At 40.0% G+C, this 18,474-nt stretch overlaps 1 protein-coding gene across 1 annotated transcript in view; it reads left to right on the forward strand.

Moving 5' to 3' along the window:
- NEB (nebulin) overlaps window positions 1-18,474 on the forward strand; it is a 424,680-nt gene that overhangs the window by 330,326 nt on the left and 75,880 nt on the right. The window contains 8 exon segments of the mRNA XM_030209286.1: window positions 3,492-3,596; window positions 4,220-4,327; window positions 5,177-5,281; window positions 7,178-7,282; window positions 7,517-7,621; window positions 11,703-11,813; window positions 14,793-14,903; window positions 17,847-17,957. Of these exon segments, the coding sequence (XP_030065146.1) occupies window positions 3,492-3,596; window positions 4,220-4,327; window positions 5,177-5,281; window positions 7,178-7,282; window positions 7,517-7,621; window positions 11,703-11,813; window positions 14,793-14,903; window positions 17,847-17,957 (861 nt within the window).

Below are 18,474 nucleotides of genomic sequence, written 5' to 3' on the forward strand. Positions count from 1 at the left end.
CCTGCCTCTGGTGCCCCGCAAATTTACTTCTTCCCTCCCTTCACCTCTCCCCTATTTTCTGTGGAGCTCTCCTTTTCCAGCACAGCAACCGTAAAAAAAAAAAAGAAGAAGGAAAGAGGTTTGATGGTGAGCATGGGACAAGTTCTGTAGCCTTTATCATATGTGGTAAGACTTGTGGAGACTGTGAACTTGGGGAGAGCAGCCAACAGTGGTAAGTCCAACTAAAGTTTGACTGAAACCGCATGGAGGGGTGCAAGATCTACTTGGTGCAGTAGCAAGATCCTGACTCACTACTTGGGACACGTTGTGCTACACTTATGACAGTCGGAGTGAATGGCAACTCCCACAGAGGCAGTTAAGTGGCCTTCCTGCTGTGGGACCTGCCGGCATTGAGGCATTTCAGTGCATTCAAACCGGGAATCATGTGGGGCACTGAGAAAACAGTTGGTAGCAGCACATCTTCAAATTTGGCACAGCATCCGAATATGCCAGGGCCTTCAGATTCTCCTGCAGGGCCAGTGTGCAGCTTCATGCAGAAGAGCACGGAAACGGGCACCATTTTGTCGAAGCCAACTGGCAGTGAGGAGCAGCCTCTATCTGATCTTGTTCAGAGCATGGCCACCATTTTACAGCCTCAGGGGTCGACAGAACATTCAGCTGCATCAGGATCTTTGTTTTCTCTGGAATGTGTATTGCTCTTACACCAAACCTATTTACTGAAGCAAAGGCAGTCAGAGTTGCTGCAAGGTGCTTCAATTTCTGCTGTCCCTCCGGCTCCTAAGAGATCTTGTTTAGACCTCCATGAATGGGCAGATGAGGCTATCTCTGCTTCTTTCTCCTTATCTGATGTTGCCTCAGTTTATTCAGAGGAGCCATCATTGAAGGAGCTGTTAGAGGAGGAAGAGCTGCCTCCTGAGGAGGGGGATGATCCGAAAATACTGAGGTGGTTTCATAAAGAGGAGCTCAGTACTCTTATTTCTGAGGCACTGGCAGTGCTTTCCATTGAGGAGTCTTCTGCTTTGGTGTCAGGAGTTCCATCTTTGTCGATCCATGAGTGGGCTCAGAGGTCTTTCTAAGGCCTTTCCAATGCATCCAGACATTCAGGACCTGATTACAGCAGAATAGGTCTCACCAAAATGGTGCTGAGAGTGGGAGGAGCCATGGCTCACCTCTACCCATTAGTTCTGGAGGAGAAAGATAAATTGCAGCTTCCCAGGGTGGACTCCCTGTTTACATCGGTGACTAAGAAGACCACCTTGCTGGTGGAAGGGGACTTTGCCCTAAAAGACCTACAGGATTGGAAGCTAGAAGGCTCACTGAAACAAGCCTTTGAAGTTGCCTCTTTGAGCCTTCAAGAGACAGTGAGCAGCTCTTTCGTGACTAGAGCAAAACTGAAGTGACATCAGGAGTTGGCAACACAAGACAGGTGCTATAACAACCAGCTGGAATCAAGTTGGCCTACTTAACAGATGCTATTTATGACATGTTATGGGTTACGGCCCACAGTATGTCTTTGGCTGTCATGGTACATTGGCAACTCTGGTTGCAGCACTGGGCAGTGGATGCAGCATCAAAGTCACATCTAGTTAAACTGCCCTTTTGGGGCAAGTGGTTATTTGGAAAATATCTCAGTAACATGGTGAAAGAACTGGGGGAAACTAAGCCACAGCTGTTGCCGGATGATAAGCCAAAAGCCTCTGGTTGTCCGTCTTCAGGGGTCTCTTTATCTCAGTTTTGAGACAGCAGCCAGTACCAGCCTAATCATCAGCAATATGGTCAAAAGTCCTACTTTCAGGCATGCCAATCTTCCTTTCGTGTCGACAGGAAGTCCTCTTTTCAGTCAGCTACAGCGCCCAATACCTCCCGAGCTTTGCAATGATGTGAGGCTGGTTTACTCTTTTCTTCCTCCAGTGGGAGGACATCTTCAGGAGTTTCGGGAGGAGTGGGCCAAAATTACATCAGGCTAGTGGGTTCTAGATAATCTTACAGAATGTGACGAGTTGGAATTCTCAACAACAGGTCACTCCTCTCTTCTTACAGTCTCCTTGTCAAAAGGGAACCAAGGCAGTCAACGTTCAAGCCACAGTAAATTCCTTGATTGTGCTCTGGGCCATTGTTCCAGTTACCCGGGCCATACAGGGACAGGGCAAATCTGCTTCATTGTCCCAAAGAAGGAGGGCACCTTTTATCCGGTCTTAGATCTCAAAGGTCTAAACCGCTGCCTCTGAATGTCCCGCTTTTGTATGGAGACACTAAGAATAGTCATAGCCTTGGCTCAAATGTGAGAATTTCTCACTGCTCTTGATCTCATGGAGGCATACTTGCATGTACCCATATGGCCGCCACCTTTGCAGCTGATCCCTTTTTGCTCATCTGATAAACATTAGGTTAGCGAGTTGTTTAAGCTTGTTGTGTTTATTTTGAGTTTCTCTGTACTGCTTGTCTACATACATGCTGAGGAGCTGGACTGGATGCCAAGAGAGATATGTCTCAGCTCAGTTTTCAGTTCTCTTTCTCCACCTGCTGGTTGATGGATATAACTATCCCACAGGTTCTGAAATGGTGGGAAGAACTAATGGAAATAAAATTATCAGATAAGACCTAATTTCTCCTTATCCTACTTATCCAAACTCAGATTTAACATTGTGAGGGTCTTTTACTAAGGTGGACACTAAAATTGTGGGCGCGCTAAATGTTAGAGACGCCAATGCATTTCTATGGGTGTCTCTAATGTTTAGTGCACCCACAATTTTAGCGTGAGCTAAAAATGTGAGCGCGCCTTAGTAAAAGACGCCCTGTGTTCGCTGAAATATCTCTTTGAATATTTACACTGCATTTTGTGTGCATTATTTTAATACTTTTTGTACTTTAATGTTATAATACCTTGTATTTCTCATTCCGTAAATGGCGATCGCCATTACGGCTTTATGTAAGCCACATTGAGCCTGCAAAAAGGTGGGAAAATGTGGGATACAAATACAACAAATAAATAAATAAATTATTGTATTTGCTGAGATGCACACATACCTTGTTTCTTTGCGACCATTAACATACAGAAAATAGAGTACTAATAGACCTGAAAGAAATTTAACTTGCCAACACTTGTTTATAACATACTGCTGTTTGAACTGGCCTGTGCAAATTGTAATAATTAGAAATTTCAAAGTTTAATATTTTGGGGGTACCTTCACAGTAATATCAGAAGCAATATAGAATAAATATTTTATTTTCCCATTTAAATCCAATTACAGTTTAAAAATACTTAAGTGAATATTCCCAGCTGGGTTTATATTGGAGACAAATAAGAATGTCTTTGAACTCTATGCTTCTTACTTCTACCCAGTGTGACATTTACATGTGCAACCTCTAATACTTACCGAGATTTGTTGGGTTCTGTACTTATTGATAGGGATAATCAGTTCACTCATATGTACAGCCTGCTTTATTCAAAGTGACATTGTTAACTCATTATTTTATTTGTTCATAATCAGTGGAGATACAAAGAATTTTATGAAAAACACAAGGACAAATACACTTCTCTTCTGGATACCCCTGAAAATCATCGTGCTCAGAGAGCAGACAAGCAGATAAGTGATGTAAGTGTGGCTGATATCAGAATACAATGGGCCTCATTCAGTATAGGTTTTTTTTTAAATCCTAGAAAGGCGAAATAGTCACTTTTGGGATAAGGCCCGATAACCTTAATTCTTCAGACCTTAGGCTGGCACTTTTAGTTGCTACTTCTCGTGGTGGACCTACCAGTAAAATATAATAAGCATTTACATATGCAAGATTGAAGGAGGGGGAAAAGTGGGTACACCCAGAAAATGATGAACCTTTCTAGTTCTAATGGAAGCACACCCAGCAAGAAGACATTAAATTTGAGAAATTAGTTTTCCATAATAAAGATTTGTAAAACCGTATTGTACTGTGTGCCAAAGGGCTCCTAGTATGTTCAATAATGTGAATGTCAAAATAAATTTAAAAAAAAAAGGTTTAGAGCCATTAATGGGAATTGTACTGAAAGCGATGGAAAAAAATTAAACCAGAATTTAAAATATAAGATGAACAGTACTTTTCTACCACTATTTTTGAGTTACCTATGAAAAAATGCTTAGAATACTCTTTACATCCAACATTAAAAAAATCAGCAGGTGCTCCAAAATTTGTATAATTTTTTGTAAAGTAACATGATTGGTTTGTCAATCCCTACACTCAGATTATTTACAAACTGGAATACAACAAAGCAAAATCGAAGGGCTACACCACTATCCATGATACTCCTTTGTTACTGCACATGCGCCAGGTGAAGGACAAGATAAGTGAGGTAAGCAAAATGTTACTATCATAGCACTAAGGTTGGGATGCATAAGTGATGTGTTTAGTTGCCCTTCATAGAATGATCTTCCTCCTCCTCTAAATTAAATGCATGTCTCATACAGGAGCTCTTTTACTAAACCACATTAACCCCTGGATTCTATATATAGCGCCAAAATTTGTTTGCGGATCAAAGATGTGCACACAAATTAATTAGCCAACAAGCCATTAACTAGCAATAAATGGATATCAGCAATATATTATTGCAGTTAACTAGCAGTAATTAGATTTTCCATATGCATCTTGCTATACGCTATTCTATAACCCCATGCGCCTAAATCCCGTAGATTGCAACTCAAAAAAAGGTATGGCCAGGGACGTGGAAGGAACATTCCAAAAATTTGCATGTGGAGTTATAGAATACCACCACCCCTGCATTCAAATGCCAAGAGTTGGGCACCAGCATTTACACTAGGTTTCAGCTGGCGTAAATACCGGTACCCAAATTTGGGTGCAGGAATGGGCTCTAAGTGCTTTTCTATTTTTTTCTGGCACCCAAATTTGTATCTATCTTTTGGAGGGGGCATGGCACGGGCAGGGGAATAAGCATAGAAGAGTTATCCAGCTAGTGCATGCACATTAGTAAAAGGGTCCCTCTATTCCCTATTGAGGTAGTATAACGTTACATTTCAGTTCCGTAAACGAAGGAGGAGCAAGTTAACTTGCTGAGCCAGTGAAGTAGCTGCACGCCTTAAAACTGAAAGGTCAATCTACTCCTGACTGTTAATTTCACTTCTTGGTTTTCTCCTGTTTAAACCCATCTAAGGAATAGTCTGAATGTGATTTTGTTTTTCTACAGCTGAAATACAAAGAACTGTATGTGAAGACTAAGGGCCAATGCAACCTTGTGCCAGATGCTGTTGAGATCAAGGCTGCTAAGAAGGCCTACAAATTCATCAGCAACGTAAGTTTTCTTCTTAGCTAATCATATTGTTGCATGCCTTCTCCTGCTCCTTCTTTCTGAATTCCTGTTTGAAATTAGATATTCCTTGTGTGAAGCATTAGTTAGAGTCTATAGCTGATTTTTATCCTAAAGTTTCTTGCACATATTTTAATATTGTTTCAGTTAAGTATATTTTATACAACTCGGCGCAGCAGCTCACTTTAAGATAAATACAGTGCCATGTAATTAATGATACTCAGTCTTATGAATATCCTGAGCTCTTCCTTTCAGAGGGCTTTCTCCATCTCTGCCTGAAAAAATGCTTAATAAGAGGACAACATGACAAAGGAATTTCTTGGGTTAACCTAGGAAAATGCCCTTAACCACGTTTTACACAGTGGAGTACAATTTTCAAAGGGAGTATTTCTATGGGGAAATTCCCTTGAAAACTGACCATGTAGCATAATATGAGAAGACTTATTCCCGGTAAGAAATTGGGTGGTACCTGGCCAAGGGTAGGCCACTAAAGTCATTGAAAGGAAGCTCTGGAATGAGAGGACATAAGATGAAGATGAAAGGGGATACACTGGGGAAATACTTCTTCACAGAAAGGGGTGGTGAATTTGTGGAATGGTCTCCCAGTTGTGACAAAGACTGTATGTGAATTCAAGCAAGCTTGGGACAAGTATATAGGATATCTAAAGGAGAGGAAGGGATTATAGATGGCAAGGATGAGCAGACTGTATAGGCCATATGGTCTTTATTTGCCTTCATTTTTCTATGTCAGTATGTGGCCAAAGACCACTGTAGACATTCAGCAACTTGACTTTTCTGAGCCCACTGGTTGTTTTGGTTTGAATTTAGAGTTTATATCTGTGAGCTATGAGCACTATGTGGGCAGCCATTGCAGTGCCTACCCTACAAGGTGGTCTTAAACAGGGGAATGGTCAGATGCCAGTTCCCTTCTGAGTCAAGTCCTCCCTGGGATACCACCTTCCATACACCCTTCTTTTACCCAACCACAGCCTCTATACCACTCTTTGAAATACCTTACTGACACTGAAGTCCAGTGGTTCTAAACACTTATTCATGTTAGTTTTTTCTTCTTCTGGAACTCTATTTCTTTCATCTCCATTCCTGATGTACAATAGTTTTCTCTTCCCTCAGCGCCAACAAACACTACCGTACTCCTCCATGCACTCCTTGGATGCAAGGAGGAGAAACCAAGAGAAAGATAGCTGAGCATGCTCAGTTAGCAAGGCTGTACTATTTAACTTCCCCTCAATGCATATGTATGCTATCTAGCCAATTTATTTTTAGATTTCTGTGCATGATAATAACATGTTTTATTAATCAAAGACTACGCTAAATTTTATTTCCTCATTTGTTAAATATGTATATATAATATGTATGTATGTATGTATTTTCAAGAGCACATTAATCTTTTTGTAGTACAAGATTTACCCCCAGGTTCAATAAAGGTTGTCAAAATTTGCATAGAAAATTTTGGGCACAATCCTGAGATGCGTGTGTAAAATAATTAATGAGCCAATTAACACCATTTATTGCTGTTAATTGGAAATTATTTAGATTTGCGCACATTTCTGCCTATGCTCTAGCCAACTTTATAGACCGCTCAACTTGGGTGCTAGGATTTATACTAGATTTCACTTGGCGCAAACGTTATTCTATAAAGGGAAGTTGGCACGGAGCACCATTTATAGAATATGATTTCAGTGCAGATCTTTCAGGCACCTAACTTTCGACACCATTTACTGAATCAGACTCTTATTACATAGGCTCCATAACAAGAGTGAAGCCCTGCCATGCTGAAATAGAAACAGTGAATCTGGCATAGTCTAGTACTAAAATAAACTGATGATATGCTCCTAACTCATCTTTCTTTTGCTCCTACAGCTGGACTACAAGAAGAAGTATGAGGCAACTAAGGCCCATTGGATATGGACGATAGACAGGCCTGATTTTGTCCATAATGCAAAGACATCTGTGCAACAAAGTGATGTAAGGAATGTGAAAAGAGATTGTGACAGAGTCATACTCTTTATAGACTGAACAGGGAAAAGAAATCCTTAGCAGTCTTGACTGCAATGTGTTATATGTGTGTGTGTGTGTGTATATATATATATATATATATATATATATATTAGTCTTTGCTTCTTTTGCGTTCGTTGTTTAAAATTTCCTTCTCTATGGATTTTATTGATTTGTGGGTAAATTTGTTCTCTTTTCTTTCAGTACGAGTACAAGCTGGACAGAGAGTTCCTCAAGGGATGCAAGCTGTCTGTCACTGATGATAAGAACACCGTATTGGCGCTAAAGAATGCAGAAATGAATAGCGATGTGAGTATTTTGCAGGAGATATGGGGATGTTATAAAAGCAGCATTTACAGGTCCTGGGGAAGAGGAATTCCCAGTCATTGTACAATAGCAATGCTTACTGACTGGATAAGTATATGCTTTTGCTAGTTATTAAAGAGAAATGTGACCTATGTCTATCAAGTACAGAAATATCCTAATGCCAGGGCTACATAGAAGGGGCCTCAAATGTGCAGGAAAAATCAATTACTTCACAGCCAGCATGAGCTAGAACCTAAATACATAAAGGTGAAACAGCTGAGACAAAATAAATATATTTACAAGTGCATTAGGTGATATGATCAGTGAAGTAAGTTGTGCTATTTACCAAAACATTAACATCGCACAGATTCTGTATAGGTTACCCAAAGTTTGGCGTGCAATTTTGAACAATCATTAATTGACCTTTATAAGAGCTACCAATTACTGGTTACTTGTGAATCTGTGATCCACACCTGTTCTATAACCTGCGCATCATATTTATCTCACATACAACTCCAAAGGGGGCGTAGCCAAGGAAGAAGCATGAACAGGTCAGGTGCATTCCCAGGAGTTAGGCATGGAGTTATAGAATACTTCTATTTCCTCGCCTAACCAACAGTAGTTGGGCATGAGCATTTACACCAGTGTTTGGCAGTGTTTATAGTATTCTATAAAGGCCATGTCACAAAATGCCTAGCTACCTTCCTGGACTTACTCTGCAACCACTTAGAGGGTCTATCCCCAGCACAGCTCAGGTCCACCTGCACCTGCCACTCGTGTGTACACTAGCACCCTCCTCCCACCAACTGGGTCACAACTGTCACTGGGCGAGTATCCCGCTCTCCAATTATTCCCAGTGATTTCTAGGTTACTGGAGCCACACTCCCAGTGGTCCCACAGTTCCCAGAAAGCACTCACAGACCCAACACACACAAACCACCAGGATTCTTCATCAGTTCAGACAAACAGGCGAACAAACAATTATGTTTATTCTCTTTAAAAATATTGAACAGTGGAACGAAGTAGTACAAATAGCAAACAATATTAGGTAACTGAAATATGGATCAATTATAACACTAAACCTCTGTATACTGTCTAAACAGTACCTAGGAAGGTCAGGACATATAATTCACCGAGCCTCAGCAAAGAGATCTGTTTCTCTTCCTCCCGGGCTAAGACTGAAGCAACAACCAGCAATAACTGCTGGGTAATTTCAAACTCTAGGCCAATCAGTGCTCAGTCAACAAGATTTCAAATATATACTGCTTCTTACTTCCTGTGTCCAACTAAAGAAAAAACACTCAGTTCTCTATAACAGCTTTACAGCAAATAAACACCACCTGCTGGCCAAATAGGAGAAATACACTTCAGAACATAATGCAGGAAAATATCCAATACATTTTACAGGCTTAAAACACTGTTTCTTCACAGGCCATTCTACGTGAATGGCCTTTATAGAATTTGCGCCTACCCTCTAATTCTATAAATGTCACCAAAAATTGCTTGCACAAATTTGGATGTGCGCCTATTTTGCGTGCACCAATAATTGACTTTTTAACAAGCAAGTATTGGCATTAATTAGATTTAATTGGTATTTACATGTGTAAATTTAGGTGCAGGATCCACACCTAAAATTTATGTGCGATCTGAAAAAGGAGATCCAGAAATGGAAGGGTGATGGACGAAATGGGGACATAGAATAACAGGGATATGCACCTAATATAGGTGCTTACATTTGCATGACTTTTAGAATAGCTCTTATTTTGGTACCAATTTTTTGGTGCCATATATAGAATCTAGCCCTTAGAGTGGATCATCCTGGCACCTAACTTTGGGTAACTATACAGAATCTACTTGTATATGCACAGATGAGATGAAAAAAAATGTCAGACCCACAACAGATGAGGAAAGCCAGATTTATATAAAAAAAAATAAGCAGTCACAGCACTTATACTAAGTTAACACACCATTATATAGTGCATATAGGTACCTGAGAAAAACTGAACACATGCACTGTGCAAGTGTATGTTCATTTCAAGAGGCTGGGCTGAGGGGTGGATGGAAGCAACGTGGTGACCAAGAGGATTTTTTTTTTTTAAATAGCAGCCTATGTAGCATTGGGTCACCATATAATCTGTTCGTTGTCTGGCTCCTGCATGTTGTGCAATAGGCTCTGCTTTAATGAAGCACATCATGCAGCTGTATAAGTGGACCTACATACAGCCATATAATGCAGCAGCAACACAATGATGGGGGAGCTCTGAAGAGGTAGAAAACAGCACAGATTCATAAACCAACAGCCTGCCAATATTATGTGCTGCAGCAGACAGCCAGTAAACAAATCACATTCAAGTAAATCATAGTGAGCCTCTCTCTCTTCATGGCATCATTGGCAGCTGGTTCAGAGTAGCATGCCCAAAAGGGTAATCCACCCCTGGTGGTCCAGTATAGGGTTACCATATGGCTCAAGAAAAAGGGTCTTAATAAACTCCATTGGTGCTCTTACTCTGTATGTTTTTTCTGGTCTGTTTTGGTTTTTCTTCCGCTCTTTTTGTTGTTTCAAGAAAAAGGAGGACACATTGATCCAGTCCAGGTTTTGCTTCCATTGAACGCAATGGAAGTAAAACCCAATCTGGAGACTGGCTCAATCTGTCCTCCTTTTTCTGGAGCCATATGGTAACCATAGTCCAGTATAAGAGAAGGATCCCTGATGTGGATAACAATGAGTCCCTGAAAGCAATGGTATTCTTGCACTGACTCCCACTGGGATGACAAAACCAAAAATTATTTGCTGGATGCCATAGTGGTGGCCTTCACCTTAAGATACGTAGCTGAAGATCCTAGTCCTTAACAAAAGGTTGTCTTTTACCTGCATATGTTTACATAATAAATGTAAACCGCTTTGATTATACCACAGAAAGATGATATATCAAATCCACATCCCTTTAAACATTCCCTTTCACCCAAGGTCAGTGATCATGACCAAGTTTCCAGTGTTACTGTAGGTTTACGTAGCGTTGCACCTCTTAGTATAAATGGTGTCATCACTTTCTGACAAAGAAAAAGCCATTTTGACTCACATAAATAGCAATTCTGTTATAGGGCACCTATTTTAATCCTGTTCTATAAAGATAAGCAGGCACCTACTTATCTTTAAACAATACTGGAGCAAGCAACAGAAAATGCATTTATATCTAGGTGCAACTATTTAGACCTTATAGCTGGTGTAAATGCCTGTGCTTAGATGTATGCACAAATGAGCAAAAATTACAGGATTCCACAATTTGTGCACATACATGTGTGACTGACCATGCTCTGCCCAAAACTCACATGCCCAACAGGAAAATAGTCACTATAATAATACATAACGTTTCTACTCACCGGTATTCCATAAGAGGCCATGTACACATTTAAATGACTAAAATACCACCATTTATGCACTGTCCTGCCACTTAAAAGCAGGCAGCTCCTTTAGAATTATCCCATTACTGTGCAATTAAAAACTATGGGGCCGATATTCAGACCGTGGGAATCAGTCTGGCTAACTCCAGCAGTCGATGTCAGGCCCGAATATTCAATACTGGGCCATTTCCAGTGACCGGCATTGAATATCCGGTTTATTTTTAGCCAGTTTAAACTTAACTGGCCAAGCCAATATTCAGCACTGGCTGGTTAAGTTTAAACTGGCCAAACATAGGCCCTGCTTTTTCGGTGGCCTAATTTGGCCGCCAAACTTAGCTGGCGATGTGCTGAATATTAGCAGATAGCCAGTTTTATTGCTCAATATAACCAGTTAGCCACTAAGCACTGACTGGGAATACTCAGCAGGAGATAACCAGCTATCTCCCACCGAATATTCGCAGATAGCTGGTTAAGCGCTATTTAACGGCCAGGAGCTGCTCCTGGCTGGTTAAATAGCGCTGAATATCGGGGAGGGGGGTATATACCCTGAGCTTTTTCATTAGAAGCCAAGAGAAATGGAATACAATGCTGGGTAAAACTCATATTGAAAGAAGGCTGTATGAATACTGTAGACGAGGCCTTTACAAGTGTATTTAACCCAGTGCCTCATATTCTTTTCTAGGTGAAGTACAAAGAACGCTATGACAAGGGAACTTATCGGGGAGCCTTTGAGGCTGTTCCAGACACACCTCAGATAATCCATGCTAAATCTGCCAGCTCTCTTGCATCTGAGGTAATAAAATAATACTGTAATATTTGATGGAAGGAAGGTGGGTGTTTTCAAAATATTGTCAAAAAATGCATTGAGTTTCTGTGTAGATAAAACGTATTATGGTATATAAATACAAATTGCTATTTTTAATGGTTACCTTTCATAATATCTAAGATGGCAGTTTTCAAAGGTGAATCTCCAACGGTGAAAATTGCCCAGTCTTACAATACGTTTTGCGGCACACATACTACGAGTCACGGTGAAAGAGGTCATGTAAGGTGAAGCAGTCGCAAAGTTTCTGGGCACGTCTGCAGGGTTTGAAGATTGTTCCCTCGGTACAAGAGTTCAGACATTTGAAGCAGCAGCATTCAAAGCAGTCAATACTTGATCACAGAAGTCATAAAATAGCATTCAGAGTAATAGCAAAAGTAACGTCTTAGAAAAGAATGTTTATTTATTTATTTAATTTATTTCCTGGGATATATTAACTGCCTTTATGAAGAGATTCACCCTATAGCAGGTACAGTTTAGCATAAAATGTACAGTTATGTTAACAGCATAACAATAGTAAAAATAAAATGGCCAAATATAAACATGAATACAATAAATGAGGTAAATTTGAGAACAGCAAATTAAATAGGAATACCATGAAACAGTATCAAAAATACACACAGCAGGGTGTAGGAAGGGAAGGCTCCTCCAAGAAACCGGGGAAGACGTATATTGTAAATCAAACCTTGGAGGAGCCTTCCCTTCCTACTCCCTGCTGTGTGCGTTTCCTTGCATAGGATCCTAGCGTACCTCCACCTTCTTGGTGACATTTTCCTCACAGTATCAAAAATATACACATTTAACAGTGCTGAAATTCAAATAGCAGAGGTATACCTATAATACAGTGCCAGGATAATACTAATGAAATATCTAATAAGCAAATATTAAATCATTCAAATGACATAAATATGATGCAAATGCTTTTCTACAACACAGGTTTCCATGTAGCCGAGGGGCCAAGGGCAGATATATAGATGGGGACAAGACGGGTAGTACAGAGTAAATTGGGATAGACGGGTGGCTAAACTCTAGGCAACTTCTTTGCACAGTTAAACAAGATATAAGGAAGTGATCTAAGTTACAGTGTGTGTAGAAAGCTGGTTCGGGTGCAGAGTGGTGTATAGTCTGTCACCTTATGTATTAAAGGCTTGGGAGAAGAGCCAGGCATTCACCTGCTTCCTGGAGTAGAGGTAGTCTCGAGTTAGATGTAGCCCCTCTGGGAGTAACTTGCAGAGTGTTTGGGGCTACTCCTAAGAAGGCTTACTGTTGGATATCACATTATACAATTTCTTTTGATGAGGGGACAGATAGTGATGCCCCTTGAGAGGACCTTAAAGGTCTCAGAGGTGTGTAAAGGCTAACTTATTCTTTAAGTACTCTGGCCCATTGTGTAGGACCTTGAAAATCAAACATAGAGTTTTAATTTAACCCTGGAAGGTACTGATAGCTAGTGTAGTTTGTACTCTGATGTTCTGCTAGTATCTCAGAAATACGTGGTAAAATGGACCTTTGTGTGCTTGTGACATGCAGCATGAACATCCATTTTAGAAAAATAAATGTCTAAATATTAATGGGCAGCATATGAATGTCCATGTTTATATGCTAGAACATAAACAGTAATGTCAGCCATTTTAGAAACACAGGGGGTCTTTTACTAAAGATTAGCTTGAGTTATCTGCAGCCTTGTCTATTTTATTCCTATGGGCCCTGCTGCAGATAAGTCGAGCAAATCTTTAGTAAAAGACCCTCATAGACATCTATTTCTCCCAAAGCTGGCACAGAACCCAATATCCCTTGCCAGTTTGCAGTTTCGCTTCTGGAGGGGGCATCAACCACTGTGAAATTAAGAAAGTGACCTCCCCTAACCCTCTAGTGGGGGGAACTGCTCAATAGCAGTACTTTTCTAAAATCTGGATGCATGGGGTAGCAGGTCTGAATCCCTAAGTCCATTTTTTGGGACATAGACATTTATTCTCCTTCTGAAATGAGGAATAAAACATCTATTTCTTGGGCTTGCCCTAGTCCCATCTAAAATACACCCAGACCATACCCCCATGCCATTTGGACATTATTCAGTTTTAGTAATTCATATCCTTGCCTTATAAAATCAGAACTTAAAGGTCTATGCATGATAGACATCTAAATTCAAATAGCATGCTAAAACAAACTTCACAGGTAGATTTGCAGTTTCATTCCTCCTCCTGATGCAACCTAGTGAAACAAAAAGGACCTTAATCCTTTGTCAGGAATATACATTTGGTGCAGCAATGAATGAACTTTTGAAGGATAGCGTTCCAAAAATTGGACTTTTAGCTGTGGAGTATGCAGCTTTTTGACAGATAAGTGAAATAGTGATATTTTTTTTCATGTGCACATTGGTATGGAATGACTGTTCAAATTTTGACGATTAAAAAAATCACTTTGAGGATACGTCTTGTGTATTTAACCACAGGAGAACATTCATGAAACAGAAACATAACACAGAAATTAAACTTCGTAAAAGGCAGAAGTTTAGACATGTGTAGTTAGGACAAGATGGGAAGAAAAAAGGGACAGATAAAATTGAGTGGTTAGATTAACAGTAAACTGTATGCCCCCTCCCACTCTGGTCTCCTCTATATGCACTGTCCCACTTTGTTTTCATTTACACCCCCTGCCCTACCTATTCTCCTTTATATGCCCCTCCCACTCTGCTTACTCTTTCTCTACATTCACTGGTACCCATCTCTCTAGAAAAGCTCCAGTAAAATGAGGTTTCAACTTTGGCATTTCTAGATGTGGGAGCAAAGGGGCAGGAAATATTGTAATTAATGTCTTGCATGTTTAGTTAGCGGATTTGAACAGGAAATGAAGTGTTCTGGTTAACGCTAGACCCACTGTACTGCATGAAAAAAATTGATGAAGTCACTGGCATATTGCTTCCTAAAATGAATTTTATATTTCCATCAGACGAAATACAAAAAGGAAGGTAAAAAGCTGCTTCCGTTTCCTTCGTTCACCACCCTGCCAGAGACGCAGCAAACAGCTCATGTCAAAGAGGTGACCAAGATCCTTAGTGAGGTAAATGACTTTAAATTATACACATTACAATACTAGCTAACTTATTGTAGTATAGAAATAGTAATTTAAATGATATCTTCATTCTTTGTTTTAAGATTAAGCATCTTTTCCCACAAAATCTTGAGCCAGATATCTGGAGAATTCACTTTTTCTCATTGTGTGATAGCAGACATTTGATGTGGCTTAGAAGAAATTTGACTTTGTCCCACAGAGACTGACTGCTGTACTTCATTTGAAGTTGCAAAACTTTTTGAACTTCATTCATTTTTGCTAAAACCTTTGGCTCTGGCTAATTTGCTGGCATTAAAAAGGATAGTGGTGCATTCTCTGTTAAAAAAAGAATTACCCTGACCAGGGCAAGCTGGAAAGTTACTGGTCATTATCTAACATCCCATCTCTAGGGAAATATACAGAAATATTATCAAAAGCTTTGCCAATCACTAATGCAAAAGAAGAATTCAAACCATGGATAACATTCCAGAGTGATTCGAATGTCACCACATCAGGCTTCTGTAACTCCTGCAAATCCAAACTGGAAGTGTCTCTTCCCACCAATGTGACTGGCAAACTCACCCCTAGTATCTACAGATGTTTCTTTGACTTCAGTTTGGCTAGCTGAATTTTGCCCTTTGGACTTCCATGTTCTCTTGATCGTACATTGAACCTAGTGACAGCTCCCATAGGTTGACGTAGCAAACATTTAATAAATTGATAACTATGAATATCCACTATGAAACTTGATAACTATGAATATCCACTGGTGAATGTTAAATCCCAGTGATAGTTATTAGAGTAGAATGATGACAATTAATGCCAAAGCATATAATAAATATTAATGCCTAATTGACTAAGAGCCAATGAGGACCATTAACATCCAGATATGACTGTCAGAATGCAATGATAATGGTTTTTGTTAGAGAAGTGCCAAGATGGCTGCACGTTGAGATGGATGGTTCTGAGCTCCAAAGGGAACAGTGCTCTTACCACTGGTACCTGCTGTCCTCAGTGGTTTGGCATAGGGAAGAGGAAGGGGAAGACACAGACTTTTCCTCTTGAGCCCGGGCAAACCCTGATGATGTGACAGATGACATTGGAGGACTTTCAGTTGATCCATGCTAGAATGGTCTGGTGTTTTGGCTGTCTCCAAGGGAGGTTCAACAGATCGCTATGCTGACAGGGTGTGTTTATGGTTATGTTTATTCAATTATTTGTTATAATGCTTTTAAAGCAAAAAAAGGCACTAAAGCAATTTAGAATCCAAAGCACCAAATTGAGCCTGGAAAAAGGTGGGATAATGTGGGATACAAATGCAACAAATAAATAAATAAAAGAATTCCATTATTGTAAAATAGAACAGGAGAGCAAACGAAGGGCTACGCAAAGCTGGGAATGCTGGCTGAAACACTCCATTAACGTGCAACCAAGGTAACCCTGAAAGGCTAAATCAAAGAAGAGAGTCTTTAACCTGGCCTTAAATTTCTGAAATGACAATTCAGTCAAAGGGCAGCAGGCAAGAGTTCCAAAGAAAGGGCCCCAAACATAAGACAGCAGAACACTGGGTAAAAGTAAACCAGGATTTGGCAACCAAGGGAATGCACAGATTTCCTGTATCTCTGAACCCCGAGAATAGAGCAGTTCCCCTGTGACCCAAAAGTGCTTGCCGTGGTTTGCAGGAGCAGTCTTCAGGTACTATGTTGGATCCTTCCCGTACCCGTAGAGCTTCACTGAAGCAGCTTCCAGCAGCATCTTTCCCTCTTATGCAGACTGAGGTGGAAGAGGCATCTGTAACAAGTAGTGAGTTTTCCAGTCCCATTGGTGGGAAGAGACACTTCCCATTTGGATTTGCGGGGATTATGGAAGCATGCTGTGATAATGTTGGAGTCACTCTGTGATTCTATCTAAGGTTTGAAATTGGGTTTTTTTTATCAGTAATTGGCAAAGCTTTTGATAATATTTCTACTACTACTGGGATAGTTAACACGCAGACAGAAGCCTTGGAATAGTATGATTCAGAAGCTGGAATATCTGGAAAATCAGATAAGGAGGAACAATTCAAGATTCCTCAACTTTCATAAGTCCCATTGATTTCACCAATAGTTACGGTTTAGAAATATGTGATGAAGCTATTGGGTATAGCAGCAAAATCATACTGGTTTGAACGCAGTATATCTGTGAGTGGAGGAGGTCAAAATGGAACTTTCAATGAGTTTGAAACAAACAGATTTTCTTGAGTCGTCTTTGAAAATGTTCATGTACAGGGACTACCTTGGTGGCTGCTTTTGTGCTTGAGCCTGACAGAAATATTGTCTTACAATTATGCTTCAGACATATGAACAATTTGTTTTTTTGGATCTTCAGTTCATGTATTTTCTGATTTGTCTAGGCCAAATAGAAAAGACACCAAGACTTTTTGGTCCTAGCACTGGGGGCTACATTTATGCTGAAATTCCCTTGATTTTCCTTGAGAGCAAATCCCTTTTTTTTGCTTGTTTGATCCAAACAACTTTTGAAGTTTTTCAATTCAGAAGAATAAATGAAGATCTTGGGTGTATCTTCATATGGCTAGTGTGCCCTGTTAGGGCCAGCTGCTCCAGTTCCTTTCCATTGATGTCTTCTAATGTGTTTAGCTTTAATTTCCTTTTCTTATTTTCCTATTTGGCCCTATTTGTCTTTCTTTCTGGTTATATTTTCTGTTTCCCCTTTTTCTTGTTTTTACTTTGAATGTGATTGTTAATATGGAAAATTTAATAAAAATAAGAATGCAGTGTTAACTATTAACATCTAGTTATCACTGTAATTGCAGCGAAGTTGTTGAGCTCAATGCTAATGATTATTGCTCATAAGGGACCTTTGATACTCAATGACAGCTATTGGAAAGATATGTAAATCCTGATTTAGATTTCAAAGGTGCTATATAACTTTCTGTTTCTTTGCTTTAATTAGAAAAATTATAAGAAGAAGTTTGAGAAGGAGAAGGGCAAGTCTAATTACTCTATTATGACAGAACCACCAGAAGTGAAACACGCCATTGATGTAGCAAAGTGCCAGAGTAATGTAAGCTTCCTTCTTGCACTTATTAACATTACTTCAGTAGATTTTTCTTACATCAAATGTTTCAGCAATAAGATTACATTCAGGGCTTAATTGTGGGTGGAACGGCCTGGAAACAGTTCCACCACTTATCTTTTCAGGCTTCAGAGGATAGGGGTGTACAGCTCCAGCCTCTCCCTTCCAGGCAGCCTGCAGAGAAGAGGAGGGAAGCAGGTGAGCTTGGAGCAGAGCAGAAAACAATCACTCTATCCCCTAATATGGCCCCTCTTCTCCAGTTGTTCCTGTTGTATGCAAATTAAGCCCTGATTACATTATTTTGAACTTTAGTCATTGTTTGAGCTACATAGGTACAGTAGCATTCTGTTCTCACGGTTATTTTTAAGTAAGCCATTAGAAATACACTTTTTAATGCTAATCCTCTCTAGTTAACAAAAGTGCTTGTAGATTATTTGAGCTCCAGTTTACAAAGCAGTCCTTTTGCAAAGCAGTGGTAGAATGTGGCCTTAGCATGCCCTTATGC

The sequence above is a fragment of the Microcaecilia unicolor genome, chromosome 7, assembly GCF_901765095.1.
Source record: "Microcaecilia unicolor chromosome 7, aMicUni1.1, whole genome shotgun sequence".
NCBI lineage: Eukaryota > Metazoa > Chordata > Amphibia > Gymnophiona > Siphonopidae > Microcaecilia > Microcaecilia unicolor.